The sequence below is a fragment of the Denticeps clupeoides genome, chromosome 16, assembly GCF_900700375.1.
Source record: "Denticeps clupeoides chromosome 16, fDenClu1.1, whole genome shotgun sequence".
Classification (NCBI taxonomy): Eukaryota; Metazoa; Chordata; class Actinopteri; order Clupeiformes; family Denticipitidae; genus Denticeps; species Denticeps clupeoides.
In genome coordinates, this window is record NC_041722.1 from 6,536,143 (window position 1) to 6,559,846 (window position 23,704).

At 45.8% G+C, this 23,704-nt stretch overlaps 3 protein-coding genes across 3 annotated transcripts in view; all 3 read right to left on the reverse strand.

Moving 5' to 3' along the window:
• The window catches only part of LOC114766207 (AT-rich interactive domain-containing protein 3B-like), a 32,963-nt gene extending 18,703 nt beyond the window's left edge, over nt 1–14,260 (reverse strand). The window contains exons 1-2 of the mRNA XM_028956860.1: nt 14,177–14,260; nt 12,481–13,146 (exon numbers count right to left, since the gene is read on the reverse strand). Of these exons, the coding sequence (XP_028812693.1) occupies nt 12,481–13,146; nt 14,177–14,212 (702 nt within the window). The 5' untranslated portion in view covers nt 14,213–14,260. The remainder of the gene's footprint in view (nt 1–12,480; nt 13,147–14,176) is intronic.
• A 612-nt stretch (nt 14,261–14,872) lies between these two features.
• Nucleotides 14,873–20,307, reverse strand: fam219b (family with sequence similarity 219 member B). Its single transcript, XM_028957163.1, has 6 exons — nt 20,072–20,307; nt 19,364–19,469; nt 19,194–19,287; nt 17,734–17,811; nt 17,246–17,294; nt 14,873–16,484 (listed from the first exon to the last, which is right to left on the reverse strand). The coding sequence occupies exons 1-6, from the start codon at nt 20,138–20,140 to the stop codon at nt 16,335–16,337; spliced, it is 546 nt and encodes a 181-aa protein (XP_028812996.1). The 5' UTR covers nt 20,141–20,307; the 3' UTR covers nt 14,873–16,334.
• A 104-nt stretch (nt 20,308–20,411) lies between these two features.
• LOC114766399 (cytochrome c oxidase subunit 5A, mitochondrial-like) lies at nt 20,412–23,388 on the reverse strand. The gene is made up of 5 exons (XM_028957164.1): nt 23,164–23,388; nt 22,517–22,633; nt 21,322–21,443; nt 20,754–20,880; nt 20,412–20,515 (listed from the first exon to the last, which is right to left on the reverse strand). The coding sequence occupies exons 1-4, from the start codon at nt 23,234–23,236 to the stop codon at nt 20,767–20,769; spliced, it is 426 nt and encodes a 141-aa protein (XP_028812997.1). The 5' UTR covers nt 23,237–23,388; the 3' UTR covers nt 20,412–20,515; nt 20,754–20,766.
• Nucleotides 23,389–23,704: the final 316 nt, after the last annotated feature.

A 23,704-nucleotide genomic window follows, 5' to 3' on the forward strand; every position in this document is an offset into this window, starting at 1 on the left:
ATGTTAGTGTTTTAGCAAATACAAGACAGCAAAAAAAAAAAAAAAGCCAATGATTTGATAAACTCTTCATTAGTAGTGAACAATAAAGTGTAGTTTGGACGCTACTTTCCAAGCAATGCCATCGAATGAGGTGTTGGAATGTTTTGGGTTGCACCCTTTACTACGTGTACTACTCCCTACAGGCGGGTGAAACAGAGCAGACTGTGACTTTTTCGTCCCCTCTCGGTGCAGACAGGCGGGGGTCTGGGTTGGGGGTAGGAAAACGTCTGCATGTCTCTACCTGCCCCGTGTGAGCCCAGTGTTTCCCCTGCAGACCCCAGGGCAGAGCACCACTCCGAACTATTACTACAGAGAAGGAGGGAGGGAGGGAGGGAGGGGTGGGAGTAACATACTGACCCAGTGACTCAGGACTAACCCTAGCTACAAAAAAAAAAAAAAAAAAAAAAAAAAAACTGCAATTCTGCTTCACCAAATAAACTGGCGGCGTTTGTTCTGCTCAAGCCCTTTCACCAAGATACCACATTCCTCAGGCACAGCCTCCCCTCCCCCGCCGACCCACCTCCCAAACCGTACTGTGCTGTGCTTACAGTGCAAGGGGCCCAGAGTTCAGGGACTCGGGGACCCCTTCCTCCACCCCCCACCCCCCTCCCGAAACAAGAAAAGCAGAGCTGCGGCGCCTCAGGTCATTTCGTCCGGACGGAACTTAAAAGCGAGCGCGCGAGGTGACGGCCCTTCCTGAACCGGCGTTTAAACTAATCCTACCCAGCGGAGAGGGGAGGAAGCCGGTGCGCTTCGGCCACCATAAAAACACGCTCTCTCATTTACAACCAGAGCAAAATTCTGCCAACAATGAAGACATCATTAGGAGTGACGTGGCCCTGACACGGTGTCGGTGTATTGTGGATCCACGCCATTCAACACATTCTGCCATCGGAGGTGACCTCATGACCTTCAGGCAGCATCTGTAGAAGGCCAGTCATACATGGCACACAGAAGCGAAAGGATTCAGTGTTTCTTTCCTGATAGATGACAATGAGGAAACATGGTGATGAGGTCACCTTGTAGAGTCATTTCACAGCTCCATGTGACCATTACTGATCGGCCAGTCTGTAATGCACCCCGGGGCAAGTTCTCTCTCTCAACAGGTTGGGGACGTCTCAACGAACCTCCTCCCTCCTTAGTATGGTGCTGCTCATTGTGCTCCAATGACAAGGGAAGAGGAACAGTACAACAAAGCCTGCCTGCGGAACCATATTACACTGAAACTCGACATCAAGTGATCCAATAAAGGGACAGCAAAAGGGACAAATACATTTCAGGATAAAACATTCCCAAATTAGGGCCAATACACTGTTGTAGAATGATTCTAAATTATTCTCATTAGTGATAGTTAGACAAAGCAAAAAAAAAAAAAAAAAAAAAAAAAGAAAAATACTGAATATCAACATCAACAAAAATCATGCTTTCAAATCTTATGTCTGAGGTGGACCATTATGGTAATGCAAGTAAAAGTAGAATCATGGTAAATTGGAATTTGTTTCATTTAAATTTTTAGTCAAAATTCCATAAACAGTTGGGACATTTGCCCGTCTGTAATGCTTACTGACTTTAAATGGATCTGGATGTATTTGAAAATTTAATTGAAAAAACGTATAATTCATTAAGCAAGCATTTCGCCCAGTTTAGTTCTACATACATATATTTCATGAACGTGCAATTTGTTTTTATGTACACGATTGCAAATTTTATACACTGACAGCACTAAATTGAAACATCTTTTATCAAGCACAGACAATTGGTTATTGAATAACTCCTAAAATCAATTAAATAAAAATAACTATATGCTCACTTTCAGAGTGTGAAACTCTGAAACCTGTTTCTCGAGAATCCCAGTGCAGCGTCTCCTCCACGTCTATAACGTGCGCAGAGACAATGGGTACGGCGGGGCTGGTTATTCTGCTGTCTACGTGACACACATACATTTATCTTATACTTTGCCTACAAAGAAAGCTTTCTGCAAATACCGGATGACAAACAGTATCAGCTCAGATAATCACAGATGACCACACCCAGCTCCTCGGACTCAAAAGCATTTCCCTACAATGAATTTTATAAAATAAGGCACAAAATCTAAACCAGCATTTTAAATGGTAATACGCAGATTTAAATTAAAATGCATTTTGGGCAGTGCATTCTATTTCTATGTTTAGCATCATTAATTATAATCAATTATTTGAGCTTGTATGATGGGGTGGGACAATAAATGTTTGACAACACTTTGTGCTTTATCTTTACCAATAAGCCATTTTATAAGAAAGATTCCAATTTTTACATTTTCATTCGTTCACAGCTGTTTTTAGCTGATAGAAATATCAGCAAATCACCAAAGATGCATATATTATACTCATCAAATAATTTACCACTTGACATGGTTCAGTGTCCAATTTTACTGTCTATGCAGATTCCCAGGAACCACAAATCGGCAAAACCACAAAGTGCATGCATCTTTTCCCCCAAACTGCTATCAGGGAGATCACCTCCCAGACCACGCGCCACCTGCACAGTATGGGAGTTGCACGTAACTGACAATGTATTTACAAAATACCGCAAAACATACCACGGCTAACCGTAATCTTCAGCTGCTGCATGCATGGTGCACCATATTGCAGCGTTGCAAACGCTGCACGAGTACCAAACAGGCTAAGAAGGAGGTTCTATCCTCAGGCCATAAGACTTAACCAGGGAATGTCACCCCTCCTATAAGAGTTTGTAATGTACTACCTACCCTTTACCTCAGTTTCCTAGCCCTCACTGCCCAGTTTCACGTTACTTGCAGAGACATTTAAACTCATGTTGTGCGCCAAAGAACCTTTCATCTCACAGTCAATGCGACTCAAATGAAGGGAAATTACAGCTGAAAACACAAATAAAAGGAATATTACTGGGCAGCAAATCCAACGCTGTAAAAAGGCAGAGAAAAGATTAAGATTTTGGTTATTAGTAAAATAAAACAATCAGATCCCATTTTTTAAAGCAGCAGCTGGGATCTGTGCGCTTGAAATGTCCTCTGCATTCAGTGCAGCTGAACAATTTCGCTCACGTTCCTACAAGCACTCAGTCGGCGATAACTGGGAACAGGTATGAACACGGTTACACTGCTGTGGCTCCAAGAGACATTTCTGACAGGCCGAACGCTCACGACGGCAGTAAACGAAATACTTTATAATCATCATGTCTTTTACATCAGGGACCGCACAAATAAACAGAGCTGCTCCCCACTCCACCTGCTGCCGAACGGCACAAGCACGCAGGCCGCGCGGTGACGCAGGGCTCCGAAAGGGAAATCTTGGCAGCCGTACAGCGGGACCGCTGCGTCACGTGAGACTTGGCAGCGAAAGAGCGGCGGCGCTGGAGGGGCTCGGCAGTGAATTTCGGCTGGGCCGTGGCACCGTGCCAGGCATGAGACAGCGGCCCTGTGTTTACCCAACGCCTCGCCGAGACAGTCACTCATTTAGCACCTCTGCAGGGGAGCGGAGGGGGCGGGAGCGGTCAGCCGCTGGCCTGGAGACCAGCCAAGGAGCCCGGGGGGGAGCCGGAGGCGGCGAGACGGTGACTAACAGCAGAGCGCCGTTCCTTCATTCATTCGCCTCAGTCTTCCGTCCAGAGCTGAAAAAGTGTTCCGAAGTGGTCAGTATAAGAATTTCCCCAACAAAAAGTCCAGGTTACAATAGAAGCCTACACACACACACACACACACACACACACACACACACACACACACACACACACGGGGCAATTTGCTTCAGGCATATGTCAAGATGCAGCAACGCAACTTCTAATGTCTTATAATAGCGATGCTCCATCTATGATGGGCCTCAACTAACTGGAGCCAATCCCAGCATCAGATGTTATGATCCAGGGTTCCCAGGTGGTGGAACGTGGTCAGAACTTTTATCAGCTTAACATTTACATTTAAGGCATTTGGCAGACGCCCTTATCCAGAGCGACTTACAACGTGCTTTCAAGTTACCATCGATGACGTGATCAGTTCTGGTTCACCCTCAACTATGAATACAATCTTTTTATTCACTCGTTGTAGATTCTGTACATAAGTAAGACCATCAGAGGGTTACAAGTTCATCTAAATATTCTCTAAAGAGGAAGGTCTTGAGCTGCCGTCTGAAAATACTCAGTGACTGAGCTGTTCTGAGCTTAAACTATTTCAGAGAACTCATACCCCCCCATATCAGTTTGACCTAAACTTCATAGATATTTATTCCCTTAAAAACTGTGTTTAATTATGCAGTGGATGTGGGACTGACGAGGCAGGAGAGCGGTCCATTAACGCGAGTGGAAGTGAATAGGCGTGCAGAATGCCGTAACGTTTGAGTAGCTCCAGTTACCTGGACCAATCTAAAAATCCAACAGAACGCAATTTTCAGGGCTCAAAAAGTCACCATAGCAGACAGTTGACTTTTCCCCCGTTTGTTCGCGGAAAGCTGAGGCACGTACAGGGTACTGCCGAGGGGCAAAATTAATTCAAAACCTTTTTGCCCAGATATATATAAAAAAACACACAGATGTCAAAAAATTATTCACCATTCGGCGTTTTACAACAATTACATTTTGTTTGACTAACTCCGCAACCCTGTTCACGTTTTTCGGCATCATGAGAATCATAGGGCCCTACTTAATATTAGTACCGTTCAAGTTAGGCTGCACTGTCTGGCAGGCCCCATTTGCAAGTAGTTTTGGATTTTGAGATGATGGGTATTTGTATTCGTGGCCAGACCACCACGCGGGTTACAAGCGGTCCGGCCTCCTCCGGCCATGCAGGGGTGGCATTTCATCCGGCTTTTGATTGGTTTGGCCGTCGTTTCATTAGAGGGCAGGTGTTGAGAAGAAGCCGTAAGGGTTTGGTGGGAATGAATGAAGGTCGCTGTCAGAGTTCGCCGGCCTCCGACTGATCGGGTTACAGCCGCGATCTGAGATCGGCTGCCATTAGAGGCAAGGAAGTCAATTCTCTGGGGGTCGATTTTCGGAGAAAAGTGTGACAAGCTTAATGGACACGTAATTTGCATTAAAGTCTCGGAACTTCAGGGGTGCGCTTCGCAATTCCATTAGACAAAGAGAGGACAAGGACCACTTAGCAGCAACACACACAAAAGCCTGAAACAAGCGGCCATTCGGACTAACTGCGTGTTCTCTGGGACCCACAAAAGAAACTTGCAGGGAATTAAGGGCCAACGGAATCTGCAGATAATACTGAATAAGATGACGGAGCTATAGACTACTTTGTCAGTATTAACCGGGTTTTTCCACTTGTGGTTTTAATTCCAGATAATAAAACAAATGAAAATGAGTCTCAAGCAGTCAGGGGGATAAAAACACCCAAATAATACATGATGAATAACAGCAGAAATAGTGTTCCACAAAGCCAGTCTGAGGTCACACGGAACATGAGAACTCCATGACAGAGGGGTGGTGTTGGTCACAGTAACTGATGCCTGCTCCACTCGGAAGTGAAGGTGTGTTCACTGTTCTGATCTGTATTCTGGGTCGGGTCCATTTTCAAACCTTTTATTTTATTTATTCATTAATTTTGCTCAATGGCTTTCAAAGGAGTATAATTAAAAAATGTTGGCAACCACCCTGTGGGAGTCTTGAGGCACATTTCTCCTTTTTCTGTTAATGTAAAGCAACTGTCAAATCTCGGCTGAAGTAAATACAATACATTTTACAAGTGATGTGCAACTGATCTGAATAAGTGTGGTTTGAGCCACATAGGCCAATGTCTTACCCACTAGGCTACTGTACGAGTACCTCTCACCTGGGCCACCATTTTCTCCAATGTGGTTAATAACAGCACTTTCGGCGGCTTAAATCATTTTGCTTTAAATCGGTCCCCATTGTGAAGATGTGACTTTGTAAGATTACTGAACATTAAAATGAGTCCCCCTAGCCTATCTATGGTCCCGCAGTGGCTAGAAATGGTGTTAGGTGTAAAGAGTGCTTTGGTCATTCTGCTTTGTCGTTCAGAGCGGGAACTCAGATGGTCGGATCTAGAATTTGTCCCCCTATTATTTCGCCATAAGGGGAAAGGTTGCCTCCCGCTTCATATGCTTTTTTCTGGTAAGAGAATTTCCCACCCCTCCCCTAAAAATTCTCTCCACAGACCGCCATGGCTTCCAAACATGTGAAGCATTTCAGTTGCTCTGTGATTGGATGTAAAAATAAGCATAAATGTTCAGTCACACAAGACTCTGAAGAACCAGTGGGTTCCTTTTATTTCTTCTGGAAAAAATGACATGGTTTCCTGTCTGTCTCACACATTGTGGTTGGTGAATGGTGTTGATTATGTTATTTCCGCGAATGCCAGCGCTAATTCTATAGGCTGCTCTCCTCCTCATTAGCATTTAAAGCTACAGACAGCAAAACGGTGCATCCTGGGTAAATCTCATTGTGGGACTGGCTCGAAGTGGCTGCCATTCCGCACCGAATTTCAGAAAGAGACTTCTGATACAGATATATAAGACCCATCTAAAAGCAGTGAAACTCACAATTACCTTCCATTATAAAAGCCTTGAAAAGGCTGCTGAAGCGCACCAGAACTAATCAGTCACTTCCATGAGACGAGGTAAACATTTTAAATGTCTCAACTTTGCTCCCAGCCTAGAGCCCTGCATGTTTGTGTCAAGTTAATACAGCAAATTTATTCTCTCTGCTTGATCGGAGCATTTTGAATAAACACCACAAAATTGCAGGTTCAAAAATTCCCACCAACTCAATGTACTTCTCAACAATTATTACCAAAAAAATCTCTCCGGAACAAAGTTTAATATCAGCAGGGGTGCCAGTACAGTATATACAGACCAACACTGTTCCAGTTGGGGAAGGCCTGTATAACTAGCCTGCATTCAGGTGGTGCACATCTTGAGATGTTAGGAGAAGATCTAGCAGCTAAGTGTCACCCCCTCCCCCACCCACCCACCAACAGCAGGAGGCCCTGCTCAACCATCAGCAGCAGATGTGAGGGCCCTTTGGGACCGCACCATAAAAAATTCTTCCCTCCCCCATGACTCTTACCTTACCTCCCCCTCCCATAAAGCCCCAGTTATCAACGACTTGAAAGATCACCAATCGGACTGAAACAGGCTACAGTGTGGAGGCCAGGCCGCGCCCACCCCCCGCTCGCTCGCTGATGTTTGAAGAGAGTTAACTCTTTAATTCAGTCTGGAATGTTTCCTCTGGGTGGGGCGGAGCGGTGCACCAAGTCTCCGGCGCCCCTCCCTTCCCATACCCAAATTACACCCCTCCGCCCCCCACCCTTCATCTCACTCTACTAAATTCAATACCTCTATTTCAGGGCACGGTGGAATCTTCCACACTTGACTGATAGGGGCAGGGTAGTATGTGCTAATCCTAAAACAGGATTCTAAACTCACACACACACACACACACACACACTTAGATTATTTCAGCAGATACAACCAACTGACAGCAGCCTTTTGTGTGGGTAGCACGGACGTGTAGGCCTTGGCCATTGTTATTAACACACACACACACACACACACCCTGTATGTTAAAGAGCTGAACAGTGCTGTAGTCACTCTGTAAATGGCAGCAGAATGTGTGGCCCACTGCTCATAACAAAGCCATCACCCTGTCAGGGATTTTTACTAATGAGGCAAAACCAGCATTGGCTATCCACAAACACACACACACACACACACACACACACAGAACATACATTTTTACATTTACCAGAAAGATCCTTTACCAGAAAATACCTTCATACATACACATTCAGGAGCCATAACTTTAGAGAATCGGTGACCTACACAAATACTTTGAGAAAAATAAATAAATAAATAAATCGAATGAGCAGGAAAGTCACAGGAAACATGTGAAGACACAACATGAACTTGCCAGCACGTCACATGGTGTGTTGAGTGTTTCTTAAACTTCCATGCAACAATGGCAGGTCCACAAAACTTTCATTGAGTGAGCGGTCATATTTCACAAGACAGAAAACTGGTCTTAAGAAAAGTTTTAAAGACCTGCATGGAATCATGGGGCACTACATTAATTCATTAAAAAAAAAAAAAATAGGAAAAATGTTAATAATGCAAAATATTAGCAGACAAATGCTTGTGGTGGTCTGAACCCAGTCTGTTCTGCTCCTGTTCAGCGTTTTCATATATTAAGACCACAAATTAAACCAGAGTCTGTCATAAACCACACTCTACTCAAATAGATGGAAAGAGTGTATGGGATCCAGTAAAAAGTTTGAAAGCCAAAATGGTGCATTATAAATTAATGTATTTATAATTTTTTTAAACAAAGTTAAAAGTTGTTCTATACCTATGTCACATTTGAACCTGTGTATTTCTTTATAGAAGCAGAATATTGGTATGGCTGATCATTTCGTATTGCTTATAGTCTATTTAAAAACCAACCGGATGAGCATCTAAATAAATATATAATTATTTTAAAACCAAATCAAGGCATCCCAACATCTGACTGGTAAAGACATGGACTCCACTAGACCTCTGAAGGTATGCTGTGGTATCTGGCACCAAGCCGTAAGTAGCAGATGCCTGAAGTCCTGCAAGTTGTCTGCATGATTCAGAATGGTTTTTTTCCCCTGGTACATTCCACCAACGCTTGGTTGGTTTGAGGTACATGTTCTTGAAGTTTTTTTACTGTGCAGTAGAGGCTTTATTCTACGGGAAGACTGATATTCAAAAGACAACGTGGTCACGAAGGCACTAAAGTAATGCAGAACATCACCACCATCGTGCCTTCTTTCATCCTGCTTTTTCATCCCAATAAAAAGCTAAACGGGTCAATGAACCATTCTACCATGACCAGCCTGAAAGTTTTCAACAGTGTGTGTTACAGTAGGACTTCGGTGGGTTTATAGGGTCTTGGAAAGCAAAATATTATAGCCCCTCCGCAGAGAACATGAGGACTAATGCATGACATGTTCCCGTTGATACAAATTAGTTTTGGCTTGATTTGCATGAAATATTTTCATGAAAAAAAACAGGGGAAAAAAGAAAAAAAAAAAAAAAAAAAGTGGCAGCTCCCAGTTTGTCTTAATATACAACCTGGCAACAAGAAACGCTGAATGTATAGAATCTGTTCTTGTCACGGTTCTATAAAATCCATAAGAATTGTTGTATTGAAGGCCACAAAATCAATTTGGGTGACATTCCACCTAATCCAATGCTGCGGGACTATCTGCCCAAGGCACGCAGGCCAAATAACCAAATCACAAAGCCTATTAGGAAGCTGACAGCCAAATCATTTCCATGCATTGAGGACAGAGGAAGGACGGTGGAATCTTCAGATCACCCCCCCCCCCCCCCCCCCCCACCCACCACCACCACCACCACCACCCTTCTGTAGGAAAAAAGGTCACGAGTGACAGGACCTCTGTTAGCAGTCAGATGAGATCACATGATTATCAGACTGCCGTGACTCATGGGGGGGGGGGGGCGCATTACACAGGAAGCAGGTGAATTTTATGCCAACAGAGTGAAAAACGGGGCGCCGTTTGCAAGAACAAGAGGCAACGCAACGAGGTCAAAGGGCGCACCTGCGGGTCAAACACTACGCACGACATGGGGGAAACTGTACACGGAGACGTGCCCCTTTCCCGTACTGTTCCTCGTTCGTGTGCCGCGCCCGCCGCCGGCCAATCAGAGACTGGCCAGAGCCTCATTCATCATGCATGAGCGGTAAACGAGGCCAATCACCCCTCCTCCCCGGCAACTGTCACCATCCACATCGATCCGGGCTACAGCTGTGCACCTCCTCGCCACTTCCTCCCCGGCAACCGGCACTCGTGTTGCTGGGGCGACAGCTAAATTATGCAACACCACTCAGCAAAAAAAAAAAAAAAAAAAAAAAAACAGACCTTGATACCACAGGCAGCTGTAAAAGGCCGAGTAGCGGCGCTGACGCCGGTTTCTGCGGGGCTGGTCGCAGCCAAGTGGCAATCAACCATCAGCCAAAGCAGATATTAAATAAACCCGACTGGGCGGGGCTCGTGGATAAAGTGAATTCACCAAACCCACAGGCTGGCCCCTGAGAAGACACGACAAATAATGTCACGTAATTCCCGTCCAAAAAGCCACCTACAAACCACCTGCTCAATAAAAAAAAAAAAAAAAAAGTGTTTTATTCGCACTATTATTCAGCAGCGCATTGCCGCGTCGCCCGCAAGCGTGATTGAAACCGTATTAATCACCCCTGGATTAGCCGGGGCGTGTATGTTTGCTGACAGGTGGGGGCAGGGCTGGCCGGCGCACGGGTGGATGACCTGTAGGGCCCAAGGGAGCAGAGAGAGGATTAGAGGGGTCAGCTGGCCCCTGTACATCCCACTGTGGAGCCCATCGGACAAGGAGGGCCGCACCCCCCCACCCCACTCGCCTTGGACGTCCCGGCACGCGACGCCTTTGTCTGTTCCCTTGTTTGACAATTATTTACTCGGTTGTTTAGGGCAGGAAGAGGTCAGAACACATACATCAATGCCAGGCAGCCAGAGGCCCACAGTCTAGTTATTAATGTGCATAAAAAAAAAAAAAATTACTAAATACTACAGATTTCAATTCTTCAATGCCAAAAAACACTCCATGTGATATATTCGTTAACTCTATTTTTCCCCCTCTTTAAACGCTCTTAGCCAGCATTTTTAGTATCTGATGTTCAACGCCTCTGGCAAATGGCACCAGTGGACCCTCCCCCACCTCAGCAGTGCAACCCGAAACTGCCATCAGAGATGAGCCATCATTAAATACTGCACAGCTGACATAATGACAGGAGAGATAAAAGAGAGGAAACAAATAAGGGCACAGCCACTCATCCCACCGCCCACCCCCACGTCCACGCCACAGACCCCTGGACTTAAAACCAGATAGAAAGAGGGAGATAGTGCCTGCCTGCACCCTCTCCTTTTGGTATTATCTCACACACACACACACACACACACACACACACACACAGGGTTCAATGTAAACAACGCAAACAAATATATTCCAACACCAAATTCCCAAAAATGAAGCTGGCTTTTGAAAATGGATTTCAGTCTTTTAATTAAACCAAATATGTTAACATTCTCTTTACATTGGTTATTTTTGGATGAACTCCATTTGGGTGTAATATGTGTAATTTGTTCAGTCATGGCTTTGTAACTTGTAATGACTGGGAAATACTGGGAGCTTCTACACAGCTGTGTGTAACAGGGGCCGGGCGTCCCAGAATATATATATATATGGGCCACACAGTTTCTCATTTTCATGTAATGACTTCTTTTTCCTTTACACGCACACGAAATCAATATGCAATAAATGCAAATCAGCACACATACAAAATCACAATATATGATATTGAACCATGACAGGTTACTAAATGAGTTTCTCTCAAAAAACATAATATTACAAATAAATAAATAAATAGATACCCGCTGCAATGGGTTTGGAGCCTCAGTATTTGACTGGATGCCGGATGCCACGTGTCCCCTCACGTCCCTGCCCAGGTCCTGTTTACAGTCTGCCTCTGGGAAGCCGTTTCTGTTCAGCCCTGTCATTGTAGAACAACTCTACCCTCCCAATATAGCCTTTGTGGCATCCTACTGTCTCCTCTGCCTCAAAGCTCAGAGCACCATCAATTTCATGCTTCGTTCCAAGTCCTAACCAATCACTGCAACCCCCCCCGAACCCACCCAGTCGCATCTAAATTTGGGTTTGTGGGAGCAACGGACACTTTTGCTCTACGGACAGGAGGGGGGAAGAAGACTCCACGACTCAAACCGCCGGTAAACCCTCCGGGCGTTTTATCAGCACGCAGCGTTTAAATGAACAAGTCACGCGGGCGGTTCACCTGGCAGCAGTCCCGCCGCAAAACCCCTCCGTCATCTGGAGCCCGGCAAGGTCCGCGGGAACTCGTCAGAAGCGCGCGAGAGAAGCCAGAGCGAGGGAGGGCCGGCCCCAGGAAACGACTGGCCGGCCGCCAGGCCACACTCGGAGGATCTCAAACCACAGAAGCCCTCTCCCGAGGCGCCGTGCAGAAACTGAGGCCCATTAAGCCGCCAAATCGCGCACAGACGGGAGTCGAGGACCTCATTCCGACACACCGAACGCACGCAAGGCTCGCGATTGACACGGGGACGTTCAACAAGTGGCTGAACCCAATCTCATTTCATTCAAATCCGTACTCTTGTCTCGTGACTCTGGGTAAGGATCTAGACCTGAATACAGGTATGGACTGAGCGGTCACAAAAAAGGGGTCAAAGGTTGTCATAATTCTAAGGGGCTCACAGCGGGACAGAGACACGTCCTAAAGGGGCCCAGAATTCCTAGCTAGGGCGCAGGGTATAAATAAAGTCAGTACCAAACAAACATTCACCAAAAAAACTGAATTGTCCCTTTGGGGACGAAGAAAATGGAAAAAGAGGGACGCGGAAGGTCTTACTTGCTTAAAATTGTCCTCGTAGCCCCAGTCAGCCTGTCCATTCGGCGAGGTAGATGAATGTGGCCCCGCGGGCGAGAGGCTCTCTTCCGGCTCCTGTTTAACCCTGACCGGCGGTGAGGGGGCGCGCTGGGGGCCCGTGGCCGGAGCGGAGCCGGAGAAGCTGTTGTAAGGACGGGGTGGCAGCCTGGCAACCCCCTGCTGGAGGGCCAAGGACTGTTTCCGCAGGTACTCCAGCCCACTGGCCTCCCCGTCTTCTTCCTCGCTGCCCTCATCGCCTTCCATCATCTCTTCCTCCTCCTCCTCGTCGTCGTCGTCGTCCTCTCCGGAGTCCCGGCCACGCTCCTCCTCGTCCTCGCGCTCCGAGTCCACGCTGCTCTGGGTGGAGGCCCTGGAGAGGGGCCCGACGCCGCCCGGCATGCCCGCTCCCAGGGCCTTGCCCATGAAGCCGGCGCCCTGGGCGCGGGCGGCCGCCAGAATGGCCTGCTGGGCCGCGACCTGCTGGGCGTACATGATGTGGGACTCGCGCAGCCGCCGCTCCTTCTCCTCCATCTCCAGCCGGGCCTGCTGCTGGCGCTGCAGCTGCTCCATCACGGCCTCCAGCTTCACCCCCGCGGCACCTCCCTGAGGAAAGCCACCCCCCAGACCACCCTCCTGGGACATGCTGGTCTACCGGGAAAAAGGGGCGAGTGACAAAGACATCAATAGGCGGCCATAAACCGCCAACTTCAGTCAGCACCAAAGGTCTCACTTAACATCTCTCTGACTTTTAATTTTGTAATAATTTTTTTTTTTTAAGTTTACATTGGTGGTATTTCGTTTCTTTTCTTTAAAGTATAAAAGTTGTAATAAAAACACCACACCCCCAGTCAGGAAAAGAATATTTCTCCTTGCACGAATGTCGCAAAATATAAATCTATCAACTCCGTCAAACCAGAAAGACAGAACGTCGTGCGGCTGAAGTCGAGGCGGCTGAAATAAACTCAAATTGCGGAAATGCGAGGCCTTCAGCTCCCCCGGACTTTACTGCTGTGAACAAAAACGGATTTAAAAAAAAAAAAAAAAAAAAAAAGTCCAAAACCTAGACGGAACGTTTCCCCACAACCACCCGGCGGTGTTTCGCAGGCGAGTCGCGGAGATTTGAGGGTGACGTTGTTAAAACGTTGCGTGCACGTTACACTGTAACGTATGCAACGTAAAGACAGAAACGCTCTTAATTTGTTCATGTCCGACTCCTTAAAAAAAATAGAATTAAAATGAGCAGCAGCGATGCACGGAAACGCCGACACGCGACTGGAAAGCGAACTTTTTTTTTTTGGACGCTTATGGCGGAGTTCCAGACACCCGCATCGCGGTGAGGAGGTTCCGCCGCGTCCCTGCGAGCTCCGGCGCGGAGATGGAAAACGCAGGGCGACTGGAGACCAGCGGTTCTGTGCTTTACTGCGAACTTAACTGTGCCGATTTGATGATTAAATGAAGGTATTAACCGGGAGCGGCCGCACGCCGCCATGAACTTTTTTTTTCCCGCCCCCTCCCCCAAAATAAAAATTCTAATTAAAGCAATCAGAAGTAAATCCGAGACGGAAATGCCTACCTTGCTTCACCAAGCGCGGGGCAACATGCACTCGAGCCGCGAGTTTTCGGGAGAAAAGAATGTTCTAGTGGGCGAGGCGCCAGAGGACGGGTCACTCCAACTCACCATCTGCGCTCTGCTGCTGCCGGAATTGTCCACCATCCCTCTCGTCCCGGGGCTCGGCGGGCGGGCGGCCCTTTCCCCCTCTTTTCTGGCGCGCCGCGGAGCACTGCGCATGCGGGCCGGCCGCCCGGTTTAAATTTACCCCGAAGGCGCGGCGGCAACTCGCGGCGACTCTTTCTGTTCCGCCGCTGCGACAGGAGAGGAGGGAAGAGACGCGGCTTCACATCCCGAGACGACACACACACACACACACCTCTCCACCTATCTACCCCTCCTCGGAGGCGCGCAACATCGACACGTCCCGCGCGGTGACAGCAACAGGTCCCCCGGTCCCCGCCTGTGCATGCTCCAAATTCGGACGAAAACGGAAAACAAGTGCAAATTAGCATGCAAATGAGCGGCACCGCTTTGTGGGCTTTTTGTTTTTCTCCCCACGAGGATGATTCATATGCAGATGCGACTCGCATCGTCCCGTAAACGGAGTCGGGGTTCTGCGTGGACACGCGTTTACTATTAAACACGGTATATCGGGAAGTATATCGGGGTGCTGCTCTGGGTTTAAATGCATTTAAAGTACGTGCTGGGGGGTCCCCGGTTGTGCTTCGTTCGGTACGTGGGAACGTGACCGTGGAGAGGAACAAGTGCGCCACCCGCCGGTCAGAAATGGCCATAAACAGACAGAGACGCCGACACATTTGGTAGCATATACATGGATCTTTATTGTACTTCGTTACAAAGGTTAGTGTTGTTTCTTGGAATCAAAACTTTTGTTGCACTCGATAACAGCTAGTGTATTTTTTTTCTAGATATATATATATATATATATATATAGGGAGTAAACAGATTATCCTGTGAGTTGCATAGCTTGTACAGGCAAGTGCGGTGCCAGTCTGGCCTGAGAGCCGAGTGTAGAACGTACTGCTCGTATATCATCAGCCTATATATATATATACAGCCAATCAGGCAGACCGACACGCTCAACGCTTCCAAAAGAAACCGTAAAAATGGATTCCCGGTCCAGTCTGGAGGTTTCTGTTTCGTTTCATCTGCAGTGAAGCAACCAGGGACACTTCTTTTATTCTCTGTTTCTGTATTGAGCAAGACGAACGCACACAACCTAAACAAGAAATGAGAAGTCTGGACGTTTGATGCACTCCGTGTAGGAGAAGTCACATCAAGGAAATTCGACCAAAGTTGTGGGAAGTTCAGGAAAAGAAAAGCGCAAACTGCCCAAATGGAGTAACAGTAACTGTTGTGTAAGGATGTGGGACTGAAATCAAGCGTCAGGAAAAGAAAAATTGTGTGATGGGTTGTCATAAATTATGGTTCCACGCATTAAATGAAGACTTCACCCCACCTACATCTCACATAGTAACATCGCCAATACAGTAACAAATGTCACCAGCCACTCTGGTCCTTTGTCTCAACCAGGACCGACTGACCACACACACACACACACACACACACACACACACGAGTGCTAAACTAAGTGCTTTCACTCACTGTTCCACCACTGTCTCGGCCATAGTGCAGACCATGAAATGCTCTGGTTCACCCCAAAAAACGACCGCAGGTAAACGCTTGTGGTATTAAATATTAAAGCCTTTGGGTGTCTGATGGGACGCCATTATGGGGGTCCCACTGGGTACAAATCCCTGGGAGAAATACAGAGCTCCACTGTGGAGGAAAATAAGTGTAAAAAAAATGCTTTTGTGGAGAAAACGAGGGAGAAAAGACCCCATATTTAAACATGTCTTGTTATTGTGTCACTGCTGATTCGGTGAGAGTAAACATGTTTGGGTCAAAGCGCATTTTCCTTTAGGCCACCGAGTGCGTCCACAAATAGGCCGCATACCCTTCGTCCTGAAGCAGGGAAGGGGTCAGATTTCACTCTGGCTTTAAAAAAAGAATGGGGTGAAAGATCAGACCATTGCAGCGGGGCGACGAGGTGCACCTCGAAACGACACCTTAGTAAGTGCAGGACGGAGGACAGTCCCCAACCCTGGAACAGGGTGGCGGGGGCTGGAGGAGGCACTGCTTGTAGCAGCTCAGAGTAATTCACGTCTGCATGTACTAAGGCCTGGGATGATATTAGGCCCCATGCTTGTTGTCGCAGGCTTTGCCAGAGTCTGAAAGTCAGGTACCAGGCCCTGAACAGTGGTCACTGAATGGAGCAGGATGGGACGTCTCCACAGCAGCAGATGGAGGAGCCCATTGCCTTTGGTGGGATGAGGTCCAGGTCCTCATCATCGGGAATCTCATCGAGATGGTATCCATCCTCGAGGAGCTGACGGTTAAGGTCTGGATGAATCTATTTTGGAGAGCAGAACAGAATTGGAACCCAAAAAGAAATTGAATAAGAACAAGTTTGTCCGACAACAGAGTGGTAGCTGAAAAATGTAATGCATGTTTTTTTGTATGGTATCATCAAGTGAAAGTGAAGTGATCGTCATCACACGGTGACACAACGAAATGTGTCCCCTTCATTTAACCCACCACCTTGGTGAGCAGCGGGCAGCCATGACAGGTGCCCGGTGGAGCAGGGTGTGGAAATGGTACCTCAAGGGGACATGGGCTCCATGGCGGTTTGGGATTTGAACCCATAACCTTCCGATTACGGGTCTGCTTCCTTACCCACTAGGCCAACACTGCCCCGCATGTCTCTGTCAGAGCGAACGTTAACAAAGTACTAATACATGCACATTTTGAGAGAATTGAATACATTTAGTTAAAAGGACAAACAAACTGTGAATTCAAGGAATACTACCACTGTGTCCCTGAACAAGACACTTAACCACTTAACACGACACTTTTTTTGGATGGTCACCTAATCAATTCTGTTCTGGTTAGAAAAAACTAACATTTTCTTATTAAACTGTTAGTTTTGCATATTATCCTTGACTGGAACAGTTTTGAACTGATGGTGACCTTTTGTCCTTTGTGTGTATTTCATATTACTGATGTAGCAGCATATTTGCACCAAATGCCGCTGTACAGCCCGATGACAGGAAGAGCCCCCTTTGACCTCTGCATGCCACCATGTGATAGGATCTGTGCTCCTCCATGACTAACCTCTGCAGAGGAGTATCCAGATGAATACTGGGACTCCAGCTCAGCGTCGCTACGGGGAAGAACAATGCACATAAATTCATGGAATAATTCAGAACTGAAAATTGCAAGTTAAGAGACCAGGCTATCTAGAACTATCCAGCACCCTAAGGGCAATAGCTGTTTGGTAAACAGTGCGACCGAGTAACAGATTTAAGTTATCTGGCAATAATGGCGTCTTTCAGAATGCAGCACTGACTAGACAAACCACAATAGGAAAGAGAACGTTGGGGCTAACTCCTCCCCTTGGCTTAATCAGCTGCATACAATGTCCCCAAATGGGACACTGATAGGTGTCAACATATGCAGTGCATAAGTACAGATATGTTGAAGCTGTAAACGTTAGAGGCTTTACTCTGCATTTCTTTCATTTGCCATGACCGCAACACAACTCATCCCCGAGGCAAAGTCATTTCACACTATTTTATCCCAGCCAAAGGCGGCTGATTTACCTGTCTGAGTCCAAAGACACCAGCGTCTCATCTGCATTCTGGCTCAGAGCAGCATAACCCTTGTTGAACTTAACACTTCTATGATTATATAGAAGAAGAAGCACAAGGGAAGAGAAAGCGTAAGTAGCAAAGTAATAAACAAAGAATATAGACATGATTTAGACAAATCTATTACAACATGTAACAGGACTAGAGTAGACATGAAATCCGTTAACCAGGGATTCAAAATAGTCCCAAAATACGAAAACGAACATAATGAAAAACAGGGACATATACAATTTGAGCTGTTCCAGTATGAAAACTGGATTTTCAATTCTAGATAATCAGTAAATAATGTTATTTAAATTGTTCCAATAATAAACCAATAACTTTTTGAACCAACATTTCTCAATAACCCTGCACACATAATGAACTACTACAAAGTGATGATAAATATAGATTACAGGCCAAACGTTTGGACACATCTTCTCATTCAATGTGTTTTCTTTATTTTCATGACCATTTACATTGGTAGATTCTCACTGAAGGCATCAAAACTATGAATGAACACATGTGGAGTTATGTACTTAACAAAAAGTGGAGACCTGGCCTCCACAGTCACCGGACCTGAACCCAATCGAGATGGTTTGTGGTGAGCTGGACCGCAGAGTGAAGGCAAAGGGGCCAACAAGTGCTAAACACCTCTGGGAACTCCTTCAAGACTGTTGGAAAACCATTTCAGGTGACGACGTCTTGAAGCTCATCGAGAGAACGCCAAGAGTGTGCAAAGCAGTAACCAGAGCAAAGGGCGGCTATTTTGAAGAAACTAGAATATAAAACATGTTTTCAGTAATTTCACCTTTTTTTGTTAAGTACATAACTCCACATGTGTTCATTCATAGTTTTGATGCCTTCAGTGAGAATCTACCAACGTAAATGGTCATAATAAAGAAAACACATTGAATGAAAAGGTGTCCAAACTTTTGGCCTGTACTGTATATATATCCTGCTGAGACACTGAGGCCATTCACAACACCGTCTTCACTGCTTTTTCTGACTTGCTGACTTGTGTAAGAAAACAGACAGTGTTGATCTAAAGTAATTTTATTTCATTTAAGAACCAGCAGACAATTTTCACATAGCTGGAAATTTTAAGTGGTTGTTTTTGTCACTGTGATACACAGCACATCACACAGTGACACAACAAAATGTGTCATCTGCATTTAACCATGACCCTTAGTGAGCAGTGGGCAGCCTACTTACCCTTTAGGCCACCACCACATGGTGGATTTACAGACTGATTATTTTGTGGAATAGCAATTTTAGAATTATTCAGATATTATAGGTGATCTTTGAAATGTGGAGAGGGAAGGAGCTCATTTTTAAAACTACGCTAGTTAAAAAATTGCATGTTCTGAATGAACTGAAATGAGACATAGTTGTCCTTAAATCCGTGATGCATCTTGTTGGCTTGCACCTACTTCTTGCTGCCATGTCTGCCCTGCTGCATGATGGGAGCGCCAGTGGTCAGGCCTTTCTTCTTCAGGGCTTTCCTGGCCATCTCCCGGTGTTTTTCTACAGATACAGAAAAGCCATTTTCGCCATGCTTGTGTTAGTATAGTCATTGTTGAAGAAGGTCATGGTCACTTACGCAATTTCATGTGAATAGCTGGTGCCTTGGACATGATATATGGCCCCCTCTTCTCTACCTGCCGGACTGCCCCATCCATAGGCTTGGGCCTGCTGTTGCCTGCTCCCTTAAGTCATCAAAAACACATTAGTTAATAAAAGACAACTACAGCTCCCTTATTTAAGTGACAAACTCCCCCCAACATACCTTTTATTAGGAATTCCATGCCTACTCATATTGATCACTCATTGGCTAAATGTATGTCCCAGTGATGACATGATGTATTATGAAAGCAACTTGCACATGCAACGATGTTTCATATAATTAATTCAGAAAATGTTCAAATATTCCTCATTGCATGCTGGTTCGGATAACATTCTGTTGCACCTGCAGTATGTAGTGCACTTGAAACGCCTGGACTGCGTGGTCATGCCTGCGCCTGTAGCTCTCGTCTAACTGCAACCGCACCAGATCCATTCCGCGTTTCTGACCGTATCGCCACATGCGCCACGTCACGCATCGAATGCACGACCGTGTCCAGCGCTGAGATCATTTGGTGAACGATGCACGACGTGGTTTGCAGCACCGCTGCATGTTTAATGTTATTATTGCGGGCCACAGCGGCCAGGCGACTGTAAACACGTCCACCAACATGCAAACGAGTGGAACATTACGAACGGACTCGTTTGCACGCCTGTCCGGCGACATTTGTTGTTAGCCGCTACTCACGGTCAACACCCGCGCCTCGGGTACGGACAGCAGGCCGCCTCTCTCCGGCTCCTCCAGAATGTCGTTCATGGCGGCGCCTCGGACAAAAATCACATGCTGGCCCGGAGCTCGGCGGGAAGGGGCGACATGCCGCTGAACCAGCGCCCTGACCCCGCGCTAGCTGAGCAGCCCGGCGGTCGCCATGTTTCCGCTCGAGCCGCCTGCGGTTCCGCTTCCGGTCTGCGCGCCGTGCGAGTTATGCGGTGTTTTTTTCCCCCAAATACCTCCGTTTACATGAATACACGGTTGTAAACATGCAGACGTGCACGGTGATCAATAAAAACACAAACAAGGCCACGCACTCAGTACATATTGCTCATTTATTAGGTCCATCTTTACACATAACACGACCAGACGGGCTGATTCTTCATCACATATGCAGAGGTAAAAGGCAGACTCCTAGCCCTGAAAAGAAAATTATTTCCAATTATTTCACATTTCTAAAATGGCCATTGCAACAATGAGAAGGGAAACTAAAATGAACCCATATAAAAGATTCTCTTTATCAAGTGTAATTTATAATATATTTCACACCCAAATTAACTCTTAGTCAATGATATACTGACAATATAGGCTACTTTTGAAATAAAGAACTTTACAGGGTGCTGTAAACCAAATTCTATGTTAATTAATGAAAACGTACCAAAAACACATGTTTATATTTTATCAATGCCAAGCTCTTCAGGTGTAGAGATGCCAAGCTCCTGCAAGGTGGGGCGCAGTTCTTGGATCACGTAAGGGTAGATTTCCTTGTGGGGACCAGATTTGTCCTGTACAAAAAGAACATGATTGTAAGTCACAAAGCACCAATGGCAGACATGTTTAGACAATCCCAATATATTTCTCTACTTAAATTATAAAAAAAAAACATGTTAACTGTTAATTTAGAAGCCTTACTGATTAATATACAGTAGAGTATTAATTAGCTTATTACACAACTACTTTGATCATTTTAAAACTTTTAATAAAATTTCATAACATAATGAATGTTGAAATCTTTGCAACTAAAAGCTTGACTTTAGGACCGTAGATTCTATTGCAAAAATATAAAAACCAATAATCAGGAATGCATGCCTAGTTAAAAAGAATTAAGTATATGCAGTGAATTTAGGCTGAATATGCTTCACTCCCCATTGAATGGGTTTTAAATGGGTAAACATTCACAAAACATTTACATTCGAAGAGTAAACCTACAAAGGTCTGTGCCTTACCTTAACAGCCTCCAAGATACGGATTGCACTGGCTAAATCGTTCAACCTCCGACAAGCCCTCAGCGCTGAATCCAGAATCTTAGGTTCAGGAACCAGGTCATAGCCAATCAAGGTGTTCATACCTTCACGAGGGGAAGAAAAAAAAAAAAAAAAGACATTACAATTTAAATGAAATGGTTTACAACAAAGCACAGGTTATGTGAATAGCCTAATCAACCCCATTTTCAGCAGTTAATGATTTTAAGGGCATGTAAATTAAATTACCTCTTAAAATACATGGCTCTTGAAGGACTGGCATTGAGCCCAAATTTATAAAAAAAAAACAAAAAAATAAAAAAAAAATAAAAAAAAAAACATTGATAACATTACAAAGGTGGCAATTTCCCTATTAATACAAATGTGGTTTATGACTTGTACTACACTGCAGACCACTAGACAGAGCCTGAGTATCACAGATGGAGAATCAAGGATCTTACACATGTTCAGTGTTGCCAGACATAGCGTAAGTTTACCCTCTAAGCAACATACAATTGATCATTCTAAACAATTTTACCCCTTCATTTTATGGGGTATATTATAAGTTATTTCATAAATACAAAGTACAGATCTCTGTTTTCATTTGGTTGGCAAGTCATACTTGGCTTGTTTATTTACAGTCGTCTCACCTGCCTTTACAGCCAATCAATGCACGATGTAACATATAGTCATATATTATTATGGCCCTGTGACATGAAGCACTGATAACACACAAACTACAGGTACCATAATGCAGTGCTTCAGTTTCCTTGCTGAACATGATCTGTTCTGTAGGTACAAGTTGCATTATAAAATATAATATGCACAGTCAATGATTCGTGTCGTTGGAGCAGATTTTCAGAATGGATATTGCGTGTGTAAGAATTTCTCTTTTAAGATGCTGGTACCATACTTCCAACACCACTCATCTGGGGCAGTAGCAGCCTAGCGGTTAAGGAAGAGGCCCCATAATCAGAAGGTTGCTGGTTCGAATCCTGATCTGCCATGGTGCCACACACTGCTCCCCGGGCGCCTGTCATGGCTGCCCACTGCTCACTCAGGGTGATGGGTTAAATGCAGAGGACACATTTCACTGTGTGCACCGTGTGCTGTGCTGCTGTGTATCACATGTGACAATCACTTCACTTTCTTTCTTTCATCTGAACAACAAAATTCTTACCTTTTCTCAGTTCCCAGGCATCAATGTCAGGTTTGCTGAAGTAGGTCACCCAACGGGCATCAAACTCCTCGTCCGTCTCTGCTTTGGCATGAGAGTAGCAACGCGAAGCGAGAGGCGCTGCAGGCAAATATTCAGAATGCACATTATCTAGCACGTCTGCACACGGCCACTGTGGTGGTGACGAACCGCGAAACGCCGCCGGTCACCGCAAGGGCACACACCCCTCCAGTATAATAACCAGAAATGCAGGGCTCCGTAAAGCATATTTGCTAACAATTTAAAATCGAAACAATACGCAACACGATTTTGCCCGAAGAGAGTTGTGTTTTGTGGTGCAACTTGACATTGACAGTAACCGATGACCGACCTGCTCACGATGCTAAGCTAGGCTAGGCTAAGTTGTCTAACTGTCATTCGTTAAGTGGTTTGCTTTGATAATGAGATTTCTCCAAATACTAAAAAAAATACTATTTCTAGTCAACGCATAACTCATTACATCTACCAAATCAAACGACGCACAACAATGCGAGACTATTTCATTCAGTCTGGCGCTGACCTCTAGTAGCCCGGAGAGTCCTGCTCCGTTAGCCTGCTGGCTACATTCACGGAACCAGAAAAGCGGGGGACCGCGCCGCGTTCAGCGTTACCTGTACAGCGGGGCCGCGTCCGCGCCGCGCTCCGCACACCAGACGCAGCAAGCCGGAGAGCCGCGGAGAACATGACGCCGGACACACAACGCGGTCGGTCGGGCACCTGGCGCTGCTTTCTAACTCGAGTCCGGCCCGCCGCACCTGAGCCGCCGCCGCCGCTGCTGCTGCTGACGTCCGCCGGACCACGTGGACAGGACTTCCCTTCCCTCTCCAGCCAAGCTTCCTTTCCACAGAAATCAACTGTCTTCTATCGGCCCTCGTTCTTTATTGTGTGGAGATGAGGGATGCTGAAAAAATCTAATTAAGTAAAAGTACAGGACAGACCAAAACTTTGGACACACATTCTCATTCAATATGTTTTCTTTATTTTCATGACCATTTACATTGGTAGATTCTCACTAAAGGCATCAAAACTATGAATGAACACATGTGGAGTTATGTACTTGTTCACAATTAAGCTTTTTGGTCAGCAATGTGTTGTGGGTATTTTAAAGTAATTTTGACACTGAAGGGCTGTCAGGAACACACAATATTTAGT